A 17464-nucleotide genomic window follows, 5' to 3' on the forward strand; every position below is an offset into this window, starting at 1 on the left:
TATCCAGAGGGATGAAGCGAACAAATAAAAGTCAAAGGCTAAATGCAATATTTTAAATAACATTTTACTCAATAGAAGGCAGCACATGTTCATGACACACCGCTCATGATAGTTCGCAGCAATTATGATATTTATAGTATCTTGGTCTGGCCCTGCAAGGGGCGAATGGCACAGTACAGTCAGTCAGGTTGGAGGGCTTCTGGCTGCATTTCCACAGGGACAGAAAGTTAGATTTTTAACGCTATATGACACCGATCTGAACTTTTCATGTCTGTTTAAACAGGAGGGACAAGAATGAAAAGATCAGACTAAAAAGTGTTAAACGTCCCATCGTTCATGCCTGTGTAAATCCAGCCCGTCCAGCCCCCTGGTTCAAACCACACCTGGGCAAAAAACAGTAGTTAAACCCATGTCACTAGTTTCAGGCGAGGAGAAGGAATGGGACACTCCTCCTCTGTACTGGATGGAGCTACGGTAGGAGTGCAGGGTGAAATGAGTTAAACAAGAAAGAGAGGTAAGCAGCAGTTGCGTGTTGAGTGTAGGTAATGTGATCGGAGGATGTGGGACAGGGAAAGATCAGGTGAGTCTTCCCTGGAAAATGTACGGAGATGCATAAAAGTGAGGGTCAATAGAGCCTCACTTTTATTTAGCATTTGGTATGGCCATTTAAGAAGGGGAAAAATCTCTGGAGCAGAATGTGAATTTTGTTTTGCTGTTAAGTCTGAATGGACCTGAAACAGCCATCATCAACTACTTGATCCCAGGTATGATGAAAGTCCTTCAGCATCCCGACTCGGCACTTAACATGGACCGCACAATAAAAACAAGAAAGCCACAGGATTATCAGGAATTCAGCCATCAGCTTGGCTGCATGCAAAATTAAACATGATCAACAAAAGGATCAATACCAATAATAATAAAAAAAGGTTAGCAATCAAATGACACATGGAAACGAAGCAAATCGTTGTGGTAACATCCTGATTAGTTTGGTTAAATGCTATAAAGATATACTAAGCACTGCAACGTGTGACCTACTGCACTGGACAAGAAAGAAACGTGTGCTTTAGCCTAAAGCCAAGAAGACTCCTTCGTAACATCAATAAAAACATCTCAGTTTGACTGGTAACAGTGGCACATATATCCCTGGATTTTGCCATTACATATACCTTGGATGCAGTATGTATCCAGTATCTATCCTAGCATATGTGGATTTAGCAGGTAAAATTTGGGATTCTTTTAAAATCACCAATAGACCAATATAAAAATCATTTTGTTTTGGTTCTGCTCAACAGTAAACAATTTGACATTAACATATATTGTGGCCTTACAGCTGTAAAATTGAATTTAAAAGACAAAATTTCAATACTAAACTTTTTCCTGATCAGTGCAGAGTGAACAAGGGGACAATAAAGCAGTCAATGTTCAGAGAGAGGGATGAGAGAGGAGACAGTCCTGTCTGTCCTGCACATGGCTGAGTGTATGTGTGTGTGTAACAGAGCTATCAGTTTTAATGTTGTAGTGTGTGTGTGTGAGCGCATCACGGCGGGAACAGCACGGTCTTGATGTAAGCCACGGTGGTGAAGTTCAGCAGCATGTTCACGTGCTCGTTGCCCGGCAGCTCCAGCAGCGTGACGGGCTGCTTCTGCCGCCCGACCCACCGGCGGCACTGGGTGGCGCTCCGTAGGTTCACCGTCCCGTCCCCGTCCCCGAACACCACCGTGGGCTCCACGTCGGGGAACTTGTCGGAGTACTGGAAGGCCTCGGAGGTGGCCACGCCGCTGCCGTACAGGCAGTGGACGGCCACGCCGGGGGGGCTGAGGTCGGCCACCAGCGGCTCCGTGTCCTCGCGCATCTGCCAGCCGTCCTCGTAGCCGATGTCCGAGAAGAAGCGCTTGTAGTCCAGCACCGTGTAGTTGGTGGTGGGCGTCTGGATCAGGACCTGGGGGTTGGTTGGGAAAGAAATGACCAAATGCTAAAGAAGAAAAAGATACAAGCACACTAATTCATTTTAACCAGAAATAATCTTCATCCATATCAATATTAGTCTTTTAATATAAATTGGATACTGGCCCGGAGAAATCAGTGTAGCACGGGAGGATTTTACTCAACAGTCTGTAAAACCTGAAATGAAACATGTCTCACCCTGCCTGAAGGAGCTGCTAACCCACCTAAAAGAATTTCATCAGTATGGCTTTCAATGGAGAGTTTTAGTGTCCCATGATGGTCTAAATAATGTCAGGCTTTCCCACCCTGACAAGGATCAAATTCTGAAAAAAACACTGAATCCTTGTCATTTTTTCTGGCATGAAAATGGTCAAAAGATTGAATATTGGCAGCTTCAATCCAAACATATTGCTATAGGCCAGTGGTTCCCAACCTTTTTTGGCTCGTGACCCCACTTTGATGTCACAAAACTGTAGTGACCCCAGACATTCAAAACACAGACAATTTTTTGCTAAAATTAATTTGTTTTCGATCATGTAATAGTTTGTAATACTATGTTGCAAGTAAACATTCATTTTAGACCACATTTAGGCTATTTCATGTATATTATTGTGGATGGCAGCCGGAGGCAGAATAGCCAGGATGAGCCACAGATTAGTGCACAAAGTGAGGATTCTATTTTCCCAGTGCAGGATATGTACAGGTGAGCTTGTATTTACAAGGCTGCAAATTAATGCTGAACAAACAATGACTCAAATTAAATTGCACGCCGTTTATGTTTGAGCGTGGGAAAGCACGTAGCCTGGTCACATGTGATCGCGTAAATCAAGATATGCCGAGCTCAGTTAACAATATCCTGCATTTTATTTGAACTCGATATTTATGAGGGGGGAAGTGAAAACGTAGGATACATTTAGTTGTTTTAAATTGTGTGTGGTGTTTTTATTATTATAATAATAATTATTATTTGTATTGATCAATTGCTAGAAATTTCAGGCGACCCCACTTGGGGTCGCAACCCCAGGGTTGGGAAAGCCTGCTATAGGCCTTGAAAAACCCCTATCAGTCAAACCCTAGTGTGTACTAATATCTGTCAGTGTTTGTTCTTGTTGATTTTGCGTTGGCTGAAGGATTGCTGCTATATTTCATTTTTGGAACTATCAACTGATGATTGCTATTTAAGGCTGGGGAAGAAGAGAGACAGGTGGATAATGGGAATGGGAGAGAGAAAGAAGTTAAACTGAGTGTGACAAAAAGAGAGAGAGAGAGAAAGACAGGCAGCCAGGGAGGGATTCATCTTCTTGGTAGGAGAGAAATAATTTGTGGACACACACAGACCTTATCTTTGGGCCAGGAGTGGGCGTAGGGGAAGAGCCAGATGGTGGAGACGGCAGAGCGCTGCTGGGAGCGAATCTTTAGAGGGCTGATCACTGGGATGCGGTTGTTATCACCTGCAGGCAGAGAGAGACAGAAACTGGTGAAAGAGAACTGAAACTGAACTGAAACTTTTCAGCCCAAGACCCAAACCCAGTTTGGTCTCACCTCGTTACTCCTTAAAATATACTTCTCCTGTCATGTGGGGACTTAGGAACAGGCCTGCTAACCATAGAGAGTGTCTACCATTTGACATGTTGACATATAGTGCCTTGTAATGTCAGGGTTAGGGGTTTGATTCTGCAAAGAAACATTTACCAATACACAGGATCTGATGTAACTGTCCCTTGTGTAATTTGGGTTAGCACTTATGTAGAAATCTAGGTTGGATATGAGAGCAAGTAAGCAATCACATAATTTAAAGCTGCACTAGGCAACTCAACGAGAGTTAACTGTTTGAATTTTTGAACGTTTGAAGGACTTCATTACCCAGAAATCATGTAACGTGACATCAGTAAACTACACACTCCTCAGACTTGTATTTCCTCTTCTTAGAGGCTGGTAGGGCTGGAGATGTTCTCACTTGCGCTCACTTGCTGCCGTTTACAAGCAAGTTCTGTATTTTGCGCTGAAAAGATTTCCCACCATACCAGACAGCAGAAATCAGTTTGGGCAAATACAGCAAATCGATGGTGTCTTTAATAGTGGGAATGGGATGCTCTTCTCTAATGCAGCTTTAATTGCATTAGTCCCACCCAGCTCCAGGCAGTGAGTTCTGCATCCCAGCACCATCCCCATTCAAACAGCCTTGATACAAGCAAAAGATCTGAATCCTCCAAATGGAATATATTAGGCCTACACACGCACACACGCCCCCCCCCCCGTCTCCATCTCTTACCAGAGGTGACCACGCGGAGGGTCTTGGCCACCCCGGCCCAGGGCGGGCCCAGGGAGACGAAGGCTTTGATGTATCGGTCCTTCCAGGCCTGGGGCTGCTGGTTGAGGAAGTAGAGGGTGTACATGTTGCCCATGCTGTGGGCGATCAGCACCACGGGCCCCCCGGCCTTCTCCGCCATCTCCTCAATCATCTGCTGCAGCGCCAGGAAATACTCCTTATTCTCATCTGGAAGAGAGAGACGAGACATTAAAGACGTGGGAACAGGTCTCCCATTGCTGATGTGAAATTCCATGACTTTACATTCCTAAGTTGGAGCACATCCCAGACTTATAGATTTGAGTCCTTCCTGGTTTGTTTATATTTTTTATTTTATTTGTTTATTTGGTTTGGTTTCACAGTTGGGCTGAAAACCACCATCTAATGCAATGAATGTATGAAACAAGTTGGAAAACACATTCTGGTATATTCCTGTTAAGTGACCCATTTGTAAAATTCCCTGATATTCTCAGACTTCTCCAGATAATTTGAAATTCCCTGTCTTTCCCTGTCTGGAATACACCTATAAAATTCCCATGGTTCCCTGGCAACCCTGTGTAAATGGACAATATTGATAACATTTATGATCACCATCATTATATATTTTTGTTCTTCATACATCACTATGTCATCCACATTGACTGACTAAATGCTTAGCAGTCCTTACAATAAACAATACTAAGCAATTCTTTGAATTCTTTAGATGTTGGCTTAAAATTAAAAAAATCTGTCTATAGCAGCAGAAACACACTCTGTCACTCTGTTTCTGCCAATCGTCGCTGTAAATGTGCCAGTGGCTTTATAAAGGAATGAAGGGAGCTTATCCAAACATCAGCTAGTAAGCTCTGTGTGTGTCTTTGTACTTCTATCCTTATGAGGACCAAAAAGAATCACAAAGATAGAAAGATGAAGAAAATCATTCATAGAGTTCATTTCTGGGTAACTGTTAGGGTAAAGGCAAGGTAAAAGCTGTGTGTGTGTGTGTGTGTGTGTGTGTGTTCTTACTGGGAGCTTTCCTCCAGTCGTAGGGAGCTCCTCTGACATCATCGTCTCTGGTGTAACCCCACTCCACCAGCGCCTGCACTATAGTAAAGAAATACATGCCTAGGAGAAACACACACACACACACACACACACACACACACACACACACACACACACACACACACACACAGTCAAAACAGAGCATCATCAATTTCAGTCCCTCAGCCAAGACATCAACAAATCAACGCTGACAAATGTGAAAATGTGATCCATGTGTGGTATTATTCTTTTCATAATGTGACCAGAGTTTTTCTTCATTCGAGTCACTCATGTTCTCTGTGTTTGTGTATGTGTGTGTGTGTGTGTGACTAGGGTTTGGGTCCCTCCAACTCACCCACACTGCGTTTGCTGGGGTCCAGGTATTCCACTGAATACGTCTGTCCGAACCCTGGGATGCGAATGTCCACGCCCGGCGGGGACGAGGTGGTATGGGTGGTCTTGTTGTAGATCAGCCTGCACACACACACGCACACACACACACACACACACACACACGGTCAGTTCTGCATCTGAAGAAGAAGTGGGAATGTGGCATGCAACCCTAAACCATACACCTTCCTTTCGTGCTACAAGGCAACAGACACACTTCCTATTTTAATTACTAGTGGTACCAAAGTGGTGGTAAATGTTGTCCCACTACCTCATTCCTCTAACAACTTCCCAAACTGTGGTCTTGTAAATCCAACTAACTTCAGCTTCTGATGCACCTAAAAATTCCACCCTCACACTTCAAGTCTGTGTGATGCAAATCATCTAGAGTCTGGGTTATTTTATGTATTAGGCAATAGGCAAACTAATATACTTTTCTCTTTTCTGGCCCTTGCACAACGAGCTTACAGAAGAGAATCTTTTCAGTATTTTGCACTGCTGAAACACAGCTAACTCAATATCTGACTTACAAGTCTTATTTAGTTGATAGACACATCAAAGGAATGCTCTCTCTCTCTCTCTCTCTCTCTCTCTGTATGTTGTTGACAAGTGGGGGATTCAAAGGTTAGTTTATTCAGTGTAGGCTGATAACTGTGTACTCCACTGTAGGTCATCCAGGTCATCTACCCTCCAGGAATTTGCAATGGTGCCACCGCTGCCTGAACTGACATATAACTGGATGGATGGATGAATGAATGGAGAAAGCCCAATACAAACAGACACACGCACATCCTACCTAATGTTGTCTATCCAACAGTCTATGGCTACAGGGACCAGCAGCTCCAGGTTGAGCCACAGAGTGAAGAAGGTGTCAGTCTTCTTATAGCAGATGTAATGCACAACACTGGGCTTGTCCAGCTTCGCCTCCAGCTGGTTTCCCAGGTCCCCCGGAACTGCAAAAACAATATGAACAAAGTGTTACGACAGCAAGGTACCCACCAGCAGCAGCACTTTGGGGTTCAAACCCATAGTTTGAGATACTGCCAATAATGTAAACATGGATCACATGAATAAGGCTACATTAACCTATATAAGTAAGGCCAAAGGAAGTAATACATTGCTGTTAAGTGATTATCTCACGCTTACCATCCCTAGACACCACAATACATTAGCAGCATTTACAGGCACGGCCAATTGATGGAGTTTTATCAATAATTAATGACTACACTCATTTTCCTGATGCAGTTATCTACATTGTGGAACAGGCCTGGTGCCCATTTAGATTCTGTCCATGTAAAATGGCCTTACAAAAGCCCAACACAGGCTTTTGTCTTCGACTTGTTCAATAGCAGAGATTAGGATTAAAGTTTGCCCCTACTGGCCCATCAATACGTTACCACAGGACCAGCCAGTTGTACCCGGCTAAAGACACACAGTAAGGTTTTTCTCTGCATGGGGACCCACATTTATCTCTGGACCTAAATTGATTTTTGTGGGGCATTTTGTGAAGCATTTTGTAGGGTAATCTAACAAAATCTTTCCCTTTTAAGACACTAATCTAAAATGTTATTCAACCTAACATGGGTATTCACCGGACATGGGTATATTATGGCAGCATGAGGTTTCACACAGAAAAATTGATTTTCCAGTGAAAACCCTCAGCAAGAACAATACTGCAGCCCACCTGTGGGTGGTCATCATAACCCAACCTTTGGACAGCAGCAGGAAGAGATAGGCCCACAACAAAACAGATCAACAACATCAAATAGCTTAAGATAGGGAGGACAATGAGAAATTGGAAACTAAGGTCTGACTCACTGATTAACAGCAGAACAGGGGTCTCTGGGACAAAATGTTATCAAATGGGGGTCTGTGGCCTAATGTGTGTCTATTTGGGTATCAGTGACATGAAAACATGTGAGAACCTCTGAGCTAAAGCATACTATGGATGGGAATTTCTTAAGGCATTGAAGTTTTTTAAAACCAAAAAATACAAATCAGGAAGGTACTGTATTGGTGAGGCTCTGGAATCACTTTATGATGTGCTGAGCGTCAACACATACACAAGTATAGTAATAAAGTATGTCTGGCGTTATATACACACACATGCAAGGTGTTAACCACAAGTTAGAAGCCACAGAGCCATGAGTCAAACTACACAGACTCCTATCACACAGCCATGTATACAGACATGGGCTGTGGTTGTAACTTGGCCAAACACAAGATAAGGATTCTGCAAATAAGAGGGCTTTTTATTGAAAACGTGGAAGAAGAAGTAGATCACACGAGGAGATACTGACATTATCTTTTTGTTATCAGACCTGCGTTGGGTTGTAAACTGAGAATTGACTGAGAATAACGTGCAGACAAGTGGAGAGCATGGCTTCTTATTCACTATATTAAGAACTTCCATTGAGTAACTGGCTGCAGTGTTGGAGGGTCACATTCTGTTCCAGTCATATGACCAGGAGCTGCTCTGACTGTAAACAATCAAGCCAACAGCTCACATCCGGGAAATAAAGTAATAACTCGTTGGAAAAAAAGCTGCAGGGTACACAGCTATATGTGAAATGTGAATTCCTCGCAAATACCTTTTAACGTACTACATACTGTACATGAGTACTCATTATTTGTGTCTGGCTGATGAGAAGCCTCGGCACGTGACTTGCGTTCTTGTATGGAAAGAACGGTACGCCAAACTCCATTCAGAAATATGGAAATATAATGTGGCCTCACTTACCGTCAAATGTACATCCCCCATTAAAATGTGACCCAATACCTGTTCGTCGGGAACCCGTTTTCAACTCGGCACACACATAATCCACCAAGCTGCAGTTATTTCCATAAAATTTAAACTTTTTCACACTGCTCGCTACCGCCCACCGCGGGGTATTTTGGTGGACGAAGATAATGGGAATGCCAAACAATTGTAAAAGTTGAAATATTATGGAAATAAGTGCTGCTTGGGGGCTTATCTATAAACCGAATTGAAGAGTGGCTACCGACTCAAAACCCCTTTGGAGTCCTATTTTATGGGGTACGTACCTTTGCCGATAAGCAAGGCCATATTACACTGCCTCAATTTTGAATAGAGTTTGGCCTGACGCCTTTCCATACAAGACAGAGCGGCTCCTATGATTCATGGCTAGCTGGGGATGAGCTCAATCGGAATTACTTGGAAATAGGTGAGATAGCAACCAAGTACAAACACTGTGAGTTGCGTAGATAGACTAAAAATAACGATGTGAACGAGGAATACACTTACTGAGGACCACGGGGGGTCTTTGGGGCTGACAGGAGTTGTCGTTGAGACATTTCTCCAGCGGTCTCCCGATGCTCCGAGCCGACAACAGCAACAACAAACCGACTTGGAGCAGCGAAGAGAAGGCGGTTATCCGGTGCCAACTCGCCATAGCTCCCGATGTCTCATAACCAAACGGTCACGGCTGCCTTCCCGGTGTTTGCAGACTTGCTGGTTTGCTGTCAAGTCGCTAAAGGCAGCCTTCGCTTGTTTCCCAACCATATAAAAACACCCGTCTCTGTCGTTGGCCAAGACCAGTGAAGAAGAGGAAGATCACGAGGCTCACAACAGAGCACAGAGCAATCCACCCAGCATCACAACGTAAACAGTCGAGTCAGAAGTGATTAAGTAATCGACCTCAGATGTAGTCGAACGCAAAAGGAGGCGATTGGGATTTGTCATGAATCTAAAACAGATCCAAGCACGAATCATTTAGCAACCAGACAATTTGTAATAAAAGCTGCTTTATTTCACTGGAAACATTAAAATAAATTCGGCATGTATACATGGCAGTATAAAACATTCAAATCACTTCACAGTTCACACCACAAGTCCTACTGTATATGTGACTATGCATGTGTATGTGCCCTGAAGAAAAGCAGTCCTATAATATATTTTTTACAATGATATACAAATAGCACAGCAAAACTATAAGTCCTCATAGTACTATTCTACTGACATAAGAGGAAATAAAATATACTGATATGGTCACTATAACCTAACTATTGATTACCACAGACACAGACCTAGGCAACACCAAAGTAATATAGAGATTTTTCATACGGTGAGTGTGGGTGTGTGTGTGCGCAGGTATTGGTGGGTGGGTGGGAGGTAAAGGGGGAGAGGCTGCAGAAGTAGTTGTAAACAGTAGTAGGGCATGGTTCAGCTCACCCATGTCATGTTTTACAAGTAATGAGACGATTAATCATTCATCAAGAGAAAACAAACCAGGATAGCAGAGGTTTTGTCTGAGTGGCACTGTAAAGACACAATGAAACAATGAAATTGGCTTTAGCCAAAGAGATAAAACCACACACTGATTGACATTTCTGTTGGTCACTTTGTGATCGCTACAGTACATAACTTGTGAAATGTACCATCATAACAGAGAAAATATGCCTATTATTATGATTATTATAAATAACAATCATTATCATAATCACCATCAAATATAAGGTAGATAAATCAAAGTAGACTTCATTACAGTTGATCACATCTCCCCACACTAAAATATTGCTATCAGAAGGGGAAGACAGCAGGTCAGGGTCAAACCCATACCCATAGATTAGGGATCAAGGTTATGGGCCAAGGGATCACATGCTAGTCCAGAGTGGCTTGGGATTCAAGCCACTGCACTTGATTGTGTTCTGAGGAGGTGCTACTAAAACCTGGACAAGACTTTAGGTTTTAAATATTAGAGCTACTTGCTTGACACTTGAGCAGCCTCAAAATTGCCAGCTACGTACAAATCAAGCACTCCTTTATGTTTTCTGTTTCCAAACACTGAAATGCATTTTGTCTGCTATTTTGTTCCGGGTCTGCAGTCGACTTCTTCGGGGGTGTCTGAATTGCCCTCCAGGATGTGCTGGATTTGGTTGAGCACCTTGTCGTGGAACACGATATCCAGGTGGGGCATCCCTCTGAACTCCGTGACGTGGACCGCCTTCTCCTGCTGACCCACCCAGCGCTTGCACAGGCTCATGCTGAAGCTGTCCACCGTGTCGTCCCCGTCGGCGTAAATAAAGTCCACCGGGTCGGCGTTGGGAAACTCCTCGTCGTATATGTATGTCACCGGAGTGGCGAGCCCCACGCCGTACATGCACCACACCTCCACCCCGGGGGGATGCAGGTCAGCAGTCAGGTTCTTGGTGTCCTCCCACATGTACCTGGAGAAAACAGCAGGACAAGGGATTTATCAAATGGAATGATAATAAAAAGGAGATGTCAATCAAATGTAGAACAGTGGTTACAAAGAAATGATTTCTGCAAGCTTAAGTCAATGCAGTTTTTGCACTACAAAAGTTGTTCCTGAGTTATTGTGTTCACATGAATGTATTTGGGTTGGTTTCAGGATTATAGTAAATTCTCTGCAATTAAAGTGAAACACAGATAAAGATGTGAGGTTTCCTTTGGAGAATAAGGCCCAATTTCTGATTGTGTAATAACGTTAAAGCTGATAGTTACCAGCCGTCCTCAAAGCTGATGTCCGTGAAGAAGCGCCGGTAGTCCTGGTTGGTGTAGTTGAAGGTCGGCGTGGAGATGAACACGTGGTCCTTCGGCCAGATCTGCTCGGACGGCAGCATCCAGGGATTAGTCGTTGTCATCCTCTGCTCTTCGCGGATCTTGATGTTGGAAATCATCGGGATGCCGTCGTTTTCACCTGCAGCGAGACGGAGGACGTATGAAATATGGCAGAGTTAGAGTAAGCATCACATTATTTTCAGTTACAGATGCCAATATAGGAAGGAAAAAATGTACAGTTTTGCAGGATGCACTTAATTAAATGGATCAAAGAGAACAAATTCAGTCAAATCATTTGAATGTGTGACAAAGCTGCCCTGTAAAGTTTCAGGTCCTAACTCGTAATCTAAGAACTTTACTGATGTAATAATAATTTTCTTTCAATTTTTTTGTTTGTTTGTTTTGTTCTATTGACCCCTGAAGGATAAATATTGATACTGATATTTTTGCTTTGCCACCTCAGAGAAAAAGGTCAGCATAAATCTTTATGAGGAGAATTCACAGTATGCATCATACTAAATGGTATCAAACTGATGAAAATGAGTCTTTTAAGAGAGAAAAAACGAATTGTGTTTCGTCTGAAAATGTAATTGATTCTTGTTTATATTGGTGATTGTTTGCCTCATGATCACCACCAACTAGAAGTCATAGTTCACCTACCTTTCTATTTACCACTGTATCACTGATTCTACAACAGCCCTGTCCTTCTCTATGCGGTGCCGTTACCTGATGCCATGACCCTGAGTGGCTTCACAGCGCCCCCCCAAGGAGCTCCCAGGGAGATGAAGCCCCTGATGTACTTGTCCTTCCAGGCCTGAGGCTGGTGGTTGAGGAAGTAGAGGACGTAGTGGCAGCCCATGCTGTGGCCCAGCAGGAAGACGGGCTGCCGGTACTCTTCGTACATCTCCTCCACCAAGTCCTGCAGCTTGGAGAGGTACTCTGCGTTCTCGTCTGCGGGAGGAGGGATGGAGTGTTAAATCAGTATTGTCCTTTATATCACTTCTTAATACCGTACTTAATTAGTAGTACTAGTAGTGGTAGTAGTAGTAGTTTTGCTGTTGTTGCAGGCTAGGGATTATGAGGATTTGAGGGAGCTAGAAAGAGTGAGGTTTGGAAAAATACAGTTTCTAGCACTATATATATGCTCATGATAGGGCAGTCGTGAGATAATGTTAAGGGGTAGCGAAATGATTTATAGGATAGGAAAAAACGTTCACGCATGCATGTGTATTTGTGCTACTCACTAGGAGCGACTCTCCAGTCGTACGGCGCTCCTCGGACTGTCTGGTTGCGGATGTAGCCCATGTTGACCATATGTTGCACCATGGTGTGAAAATAACCTGCAAAACACAGCAAGAGACTCAGTCACTAGCAGACCTCATGATCTGAATCAAAGCTACGAAGAGCAGTGAAGATCTTACATATGGTGTAAAACAGGCAAACATTATACAGTGAACTATGAATATTGTGCGTTCATATGCTGGTGGGAAGGTCCGACATCCGGGACTTCCAAGTCAGCTACTAAACAGCGTTGTGTTCATGTGCTATTTTGTCAGAAAATCAAACCCAGAACACAATAAACAAACACACAGACGTCCTGCAGCTAAACATGATAATTGGACGAACTTCATTCAAACAAATGTTAGGTTCATCTAGCTAACTTCAAACTTGCAATAAAGGTGCATGTGTATGTGTTTTCTTACTGTACTCACAAAACTTTATTTTTTCACCTTGTTCAGAAGGTTAAAGGTCACCATTGCGTCATAACTCGGAAATGTGTTGTTCCGATTTATCCGATAGCACGTGAATGCATAAACAGTGTGGCACCCCGATGCTCCGTTGCGTCACCACTGTAGGCCACGGGGGCGGGTCATTGATGGCAGATACCGCTTTACAATGCTATCCACTTGGGAAGGCAGCCACACAGCCACAGGTGTGCTGCATTCCCTTAATTACCATGACCTACTTTGAAGCTTTCTGGAATCCAGACAGCTGGGCAGAGTGTGCCAGGACTCCCGGTACAGGCCAGCTCGTAACCCGGTGCCGGTACACAGCTACATGTCCCGTGTGCGTCCGTTATATAGAGGTGGAACTATGCTGCTGTTGATCAAACTCTGATGTGTGATGTTGGAATGAACCGTGGACTCTTCTGTTTGGAATTAACTGTTTCCAGATGCTGGTACCTGGTCTGAGACAGACCTAGAGGAACCTTTATAGTGCTTTAACCCAGACTCTCACTCTTCTCTCCTTCCCCAGGCGGAGCTGGCAACCAGCTGAGACCCTGACCAAGAAGGATTTAAGTTACAGTTTCTCCCACCATCCCTCACCCTGCACGCTTCGTAAAAAACTTTTTGTTGAAAGCAACCACAGTCTTTGGCCCACTTCTTCCCTCTGGTTGACTGAATGAACCTCAAGCAAGGGAAGGCAGCACCCAACAACAGATACAGTACTATATGCTTAACATATATCTGTATATTCTCATTATTTTGTTTTTCGTTTATAGGTGAATATTTGTTGATGATGATCTGTGTTGATGATGATCTATGTCTGAATTTGATGATTTTCGTGTCAAATAATTCCGAACAATCGTATCCACCATCACCACCATCATATCAGCAGTGGGCAACGATATCTGTTTTTTTAATGAAAGGCCAATATTGGCTTGTTATATTAGCAAAATAATATATTGGTCTAACCCTAATATTAAGTACAGAGCCAAATGTTTGACAGCTCAGTTGCCACTGCATTTTGGGTTTCAGGGAACCTAATTTTGACATTTCTGCTTTATTTGATGTGTGCAGTACAGAGATATGCAAGGAAAGATCAAGAATCACACTCAAATTCAGAAGTCCCCGACCACTAAGCAACCAATAACAGATGTGTTTCTCTCACCAGCCAGTCTGTTAGAGTCTAGGAACTCGATGGGATATGTCTGCCCGAATCCTGGCACCCGCACCTCCACCCCTGGTGAGTTGGATGACCGCCGAGTCGTCCTGTTATAAACAATTCTGGGGCACGGATATGGGCACCAATATTATTATCTACAAATCATTATCTGCAAAAAGCATTGTCTAATGTAATGAACAAACCTGTTCTAGTTACTTGAAAACAGAAAGGGGAAATATACAACATATAAAAAAAATATATTTTCCAGCTGTAAACTACAGTAAAAAAAAGTTGAACTTGTAGATCAAATGTAGATAGAAAACACTGCCACTATGCTTTCTTTGGGTGAAAGGTCATAAGGCTACAGTTAGAAGACAGACGTTAAGGGGTCACTGTTACCTAATGTTGTCAATCCAGCAGTCTATGCCTATGGGCATGAACATGTTGAGGTCTATCCACAGGGGAAACCAGTGTTCAGTTTTCTTGTAGCACAGCCAGTGGACCAGGGTCGGCTTGTCTATCTTAGCTTCCAGACGGTTCCCCAGGTTCCCTGGCACTGGACACACACACACACACACACACACATACAAAAATGTTATAGACTTGATGTTTCTTTCTACTGTATAAAACATGAATGTCCATGTATATTCATCAAATTGCCAGGTAAGTACCAAAAGGTTAAGTACACTGTAGGTCACTAATCATAAAGGGTGACAGGTTAGAAAAGTAAATACAGCGTTCCATAGGAAGCAGGCCTGTGAACCATTTTTTGTCCCCGGCCTATAGTTTAAGAAAGACAATAGTAATACAACTATAGACCATAAACCAATAGCTTTTACTGACCGTCCCTCACTTGGAACTCCTCTACCACACGGTCAGTAGTTTGTATGTGTCTAGACCGGGCCAGTGACCTCTGAAGGCAAGCAATGAGTCATAACCTGACTCTACTCTACTGTACTGTAGAGTCAGGCTTCAAAGTCTGATTCGTAATGAATGCAAACTAACTGACTTAACTGATACATCGACTGATTGATTGTTTGACTGATTTATTTTGCATATAAAAGCCATGTCAAACATCTTGAGTTCCCAATGTCAAAGATCTTAAGTTCTGAGATAAACCCAGAGGATGGCATGTGAAAGCAGAACACAACATGTAGGCCCATTTCCAATGTGGTCCCCAGCGTCAGATGAGGACGACATGGCTTGGCTGAGTTGGACCTTGCAAGGCCAGATTCCTGGTTGACTGGGATTCACCAGGAGAATGCAGACCACATGGAGAGAAGGAGCATAGAGCAAAGGCAGTTGGCCAAAGCTACTGAAGTATATCAACATGTCCTTGGCAGGGTCACCTTACTTTAAGAGGAACCCTGCCTAAAAGAATGTATATCAATGAAGAGTTTTAGCGTCACATTGTCTAAAAGCTGTTTGACACCTGCCAAATGGTGTAATGGCATGTTAATAAAGTAGCAGATGAAGAGGAGAATTAGGAAGAGGAAGAGGGAGTGATGAGATGAGATGAAGATGAAGAACCTCTGCAGTCGTGGTGTGGGATCTGTACTCATTGAGAGGCCACCGATCTGGAGCACGGTTCGGTCCCACTTAGCTAGGTCATACTATGTCTTTTTTAGACACACACAGTGAAATACAAGGTCAAATGTACAGAGTACAGTGTACTCATGTATGCAACTCCATTGCACCATAATGTTATGAGCACGTGTTGAACTCTGGTCGGTCTCCTGGGAGGGGTAAAAACCCCAAACCGCAACCTTCAGACGGACTATAGAACAGCGACTGCATCGATGATCTCCTCCCCTCCTCTCTTCATATCTCCTCTTTATTTTATAGCTCTCCCTGTTGTCACAACATTCTCCAAAACACAAATACATACTGATGGAGATGGGATGGAGGCAGTAACCCCAAATCCTTCACTTTTGGCCCACTAACTGTTGTTAAACTTCAAATAAATAAACCACCCACTAATGAGATAGATGGATAGATATATATATAGATAGATAGATAGATAGATAGATAGATAGATAGAATAGAATACCTAAATATTTCCAAAATAAATACACATACATACATACATACATACATAGATACAAATAAATAGACAGAGAGCTTTGTGCATAGTATGTATTCAGCTAGGTGAGTGTTTGTGACTTTGTGCTTACTAGGCAACATGTTGACTGTCAAACTCTCTCAAAAGATTTACAAACATTTAGGCCCATTTCAGTCCTCTGTGTATAAATAATATATATAATATATAAAAAAGGTTTTCAGAGACAGTCTTGTGTAACATCAAACCACACTACAGTAGAGTATCTGTCTTATATAGAGCAGAGTGGACTATATATAAACCCAGATAGACCCTGCTTGTCTCAGCCTGTGGGATTTTATTGATTCTTTGGAGTTTCAAGGGGCAAAATCGACCTGTGTGTGTCCAGACTGCCTGATTTTGGACTTTCAACATGGGGTTAGCGTTAGGGGAGTGGGGTTGCATGCAAAAAATATCAGCAAAGAGATTCATCTGACATTTCGCATGATAAAAAAAAAACAATGCCTACTGCTGCGGCATAACGGATTAGCTTTGTCAACATCAGGCAGGCAGACAGAAGATGTCAAGATGTCCGGCCAGGTGAAGTGAAGACAAACACACAAACAGACTCAGCTGCTTACCGATGATGAGCGGCGGAGTGTTGTTGCTTGGTACTCTGGCCTGGGCGTTGGGAGGGAAGACGACGTTGACGAGCCAGAAACCCGAAGAGTGATGAAGCGCCAGCAGAAATATCACCAGCAGCGCCGAGCAGAAGTTTGCCGCGGGTCCCATGTTTCCTTCTCCAGCTGTGGCAGACAGAGCAGGGACCTTGTCTTTGTCTTGGTCTCAGTAGGTCAGGATGCAGAGAGGGCCTTTAATGCTGTCGGGGGGAGGGAGAGGCGGGCCGGCCGGCGGGGGAAACATGAGGTCAGTCCAGTCAGGCTTTTAAGTTACCTGGCCCACATAAATTCACTTCTGCAGCCTCCAGCCCGGGGGATAAAACATGCAACGGCTCGGCACACGTTGGCCCTTCTCTTATAATGTCTGAATCACTCATTGCATTGGCAAGGATGATTAATTAACTCACTCAACCCGCGCGCGCGCACACACACGCAAGTATGCACACACGCACGCACGCGGACAAATAAAACGTGTACCAGTAAGCTACCCACTGCCCTATTGATTTCTCCAAATCACATGTATTTACGCAATAGAGGGTGAATGATTAACAATATTCATGTCATCCCGTGACTAGAAATTCAAGTAAACGTTTGTACTCAAGAACATATTGGCTTAATTCAACAGGATTGCAAATACTGATAAATAATGCAGG

General features: G+C 43.4%; 2 protein-coding genes across 2 annotated transcripts; both read right to left on the reverse strand.

Annotated features, from left to right (window-relative positions):
- Nucleotides 1-46: 46 nt before the first annotated feature.
- pla2g15 (phospholipase A2, group XV) lies at nt 47-9210 on the reverse strand. The gene is made up of 7 exons (XM_071542608.1): nt 8931-9210; nt 6462-6618; nt 5631-5749; nt 5258-5356; nt 4217-4441; nt 3283-3395; nt 47-1939 (listed from the first exon to the last, which is right to left on the reverse strand). The coding sequence occupies exons 1-7, from the start codon at nt 9076-9078 to the stop codon at nt 1538-1540; spliced, it is 1263 nt and encodes a 420-aa protein (XP_071398709.1). The 5' UTR covers nt 9079-9210; the 3' UTR covers nt 47-1537.
- A 1278-nt stretch (nt 9211-10488) lies between these two features.
- Nucleotides 10489-16923, reverse strand: lcat (lecithin-cholesterol acyltransferase). Its single transcript, XM_071542617.1, has 7 exons — nt 16773-16923; nt 14493-14649; nt 14100-14215; nt 12452-12547; nt 11934-12158; nt 11151-11346; nt 10489-10852 (listed from the first exon to the last, which is right to left on the reverse strand). The coding sequence occupies exons 1-7, from the start codon at nt 16921-16923 to the stop codon at nt 10489-10491; spliced, it is 1305 nt and encodes a 434-aa protein (XP_071398718.1).
- Nucleotides 16924-17464: the final 541 nt, after the last annotated feature.

The sequence above is a fragment of the Centroberyx affinis genome, unplaced genomic scaffold, assembly GCF_046629955.1.
Source record: "Centroberyx affinis isolate AG114_WGS23_722 - 3 ecotype Tasmania unplaced genomic scaffold, CSIRO-AGI_Caff_v1 ptg004133l_1, whole genome shotgun sequence".
NCBI classification, from domain to species: Eukaryota; Metazoa; Chordata; class Actinopteri; order Beryciformes; family Berycidae; genus Centroberyx; species Centroberyx affinis.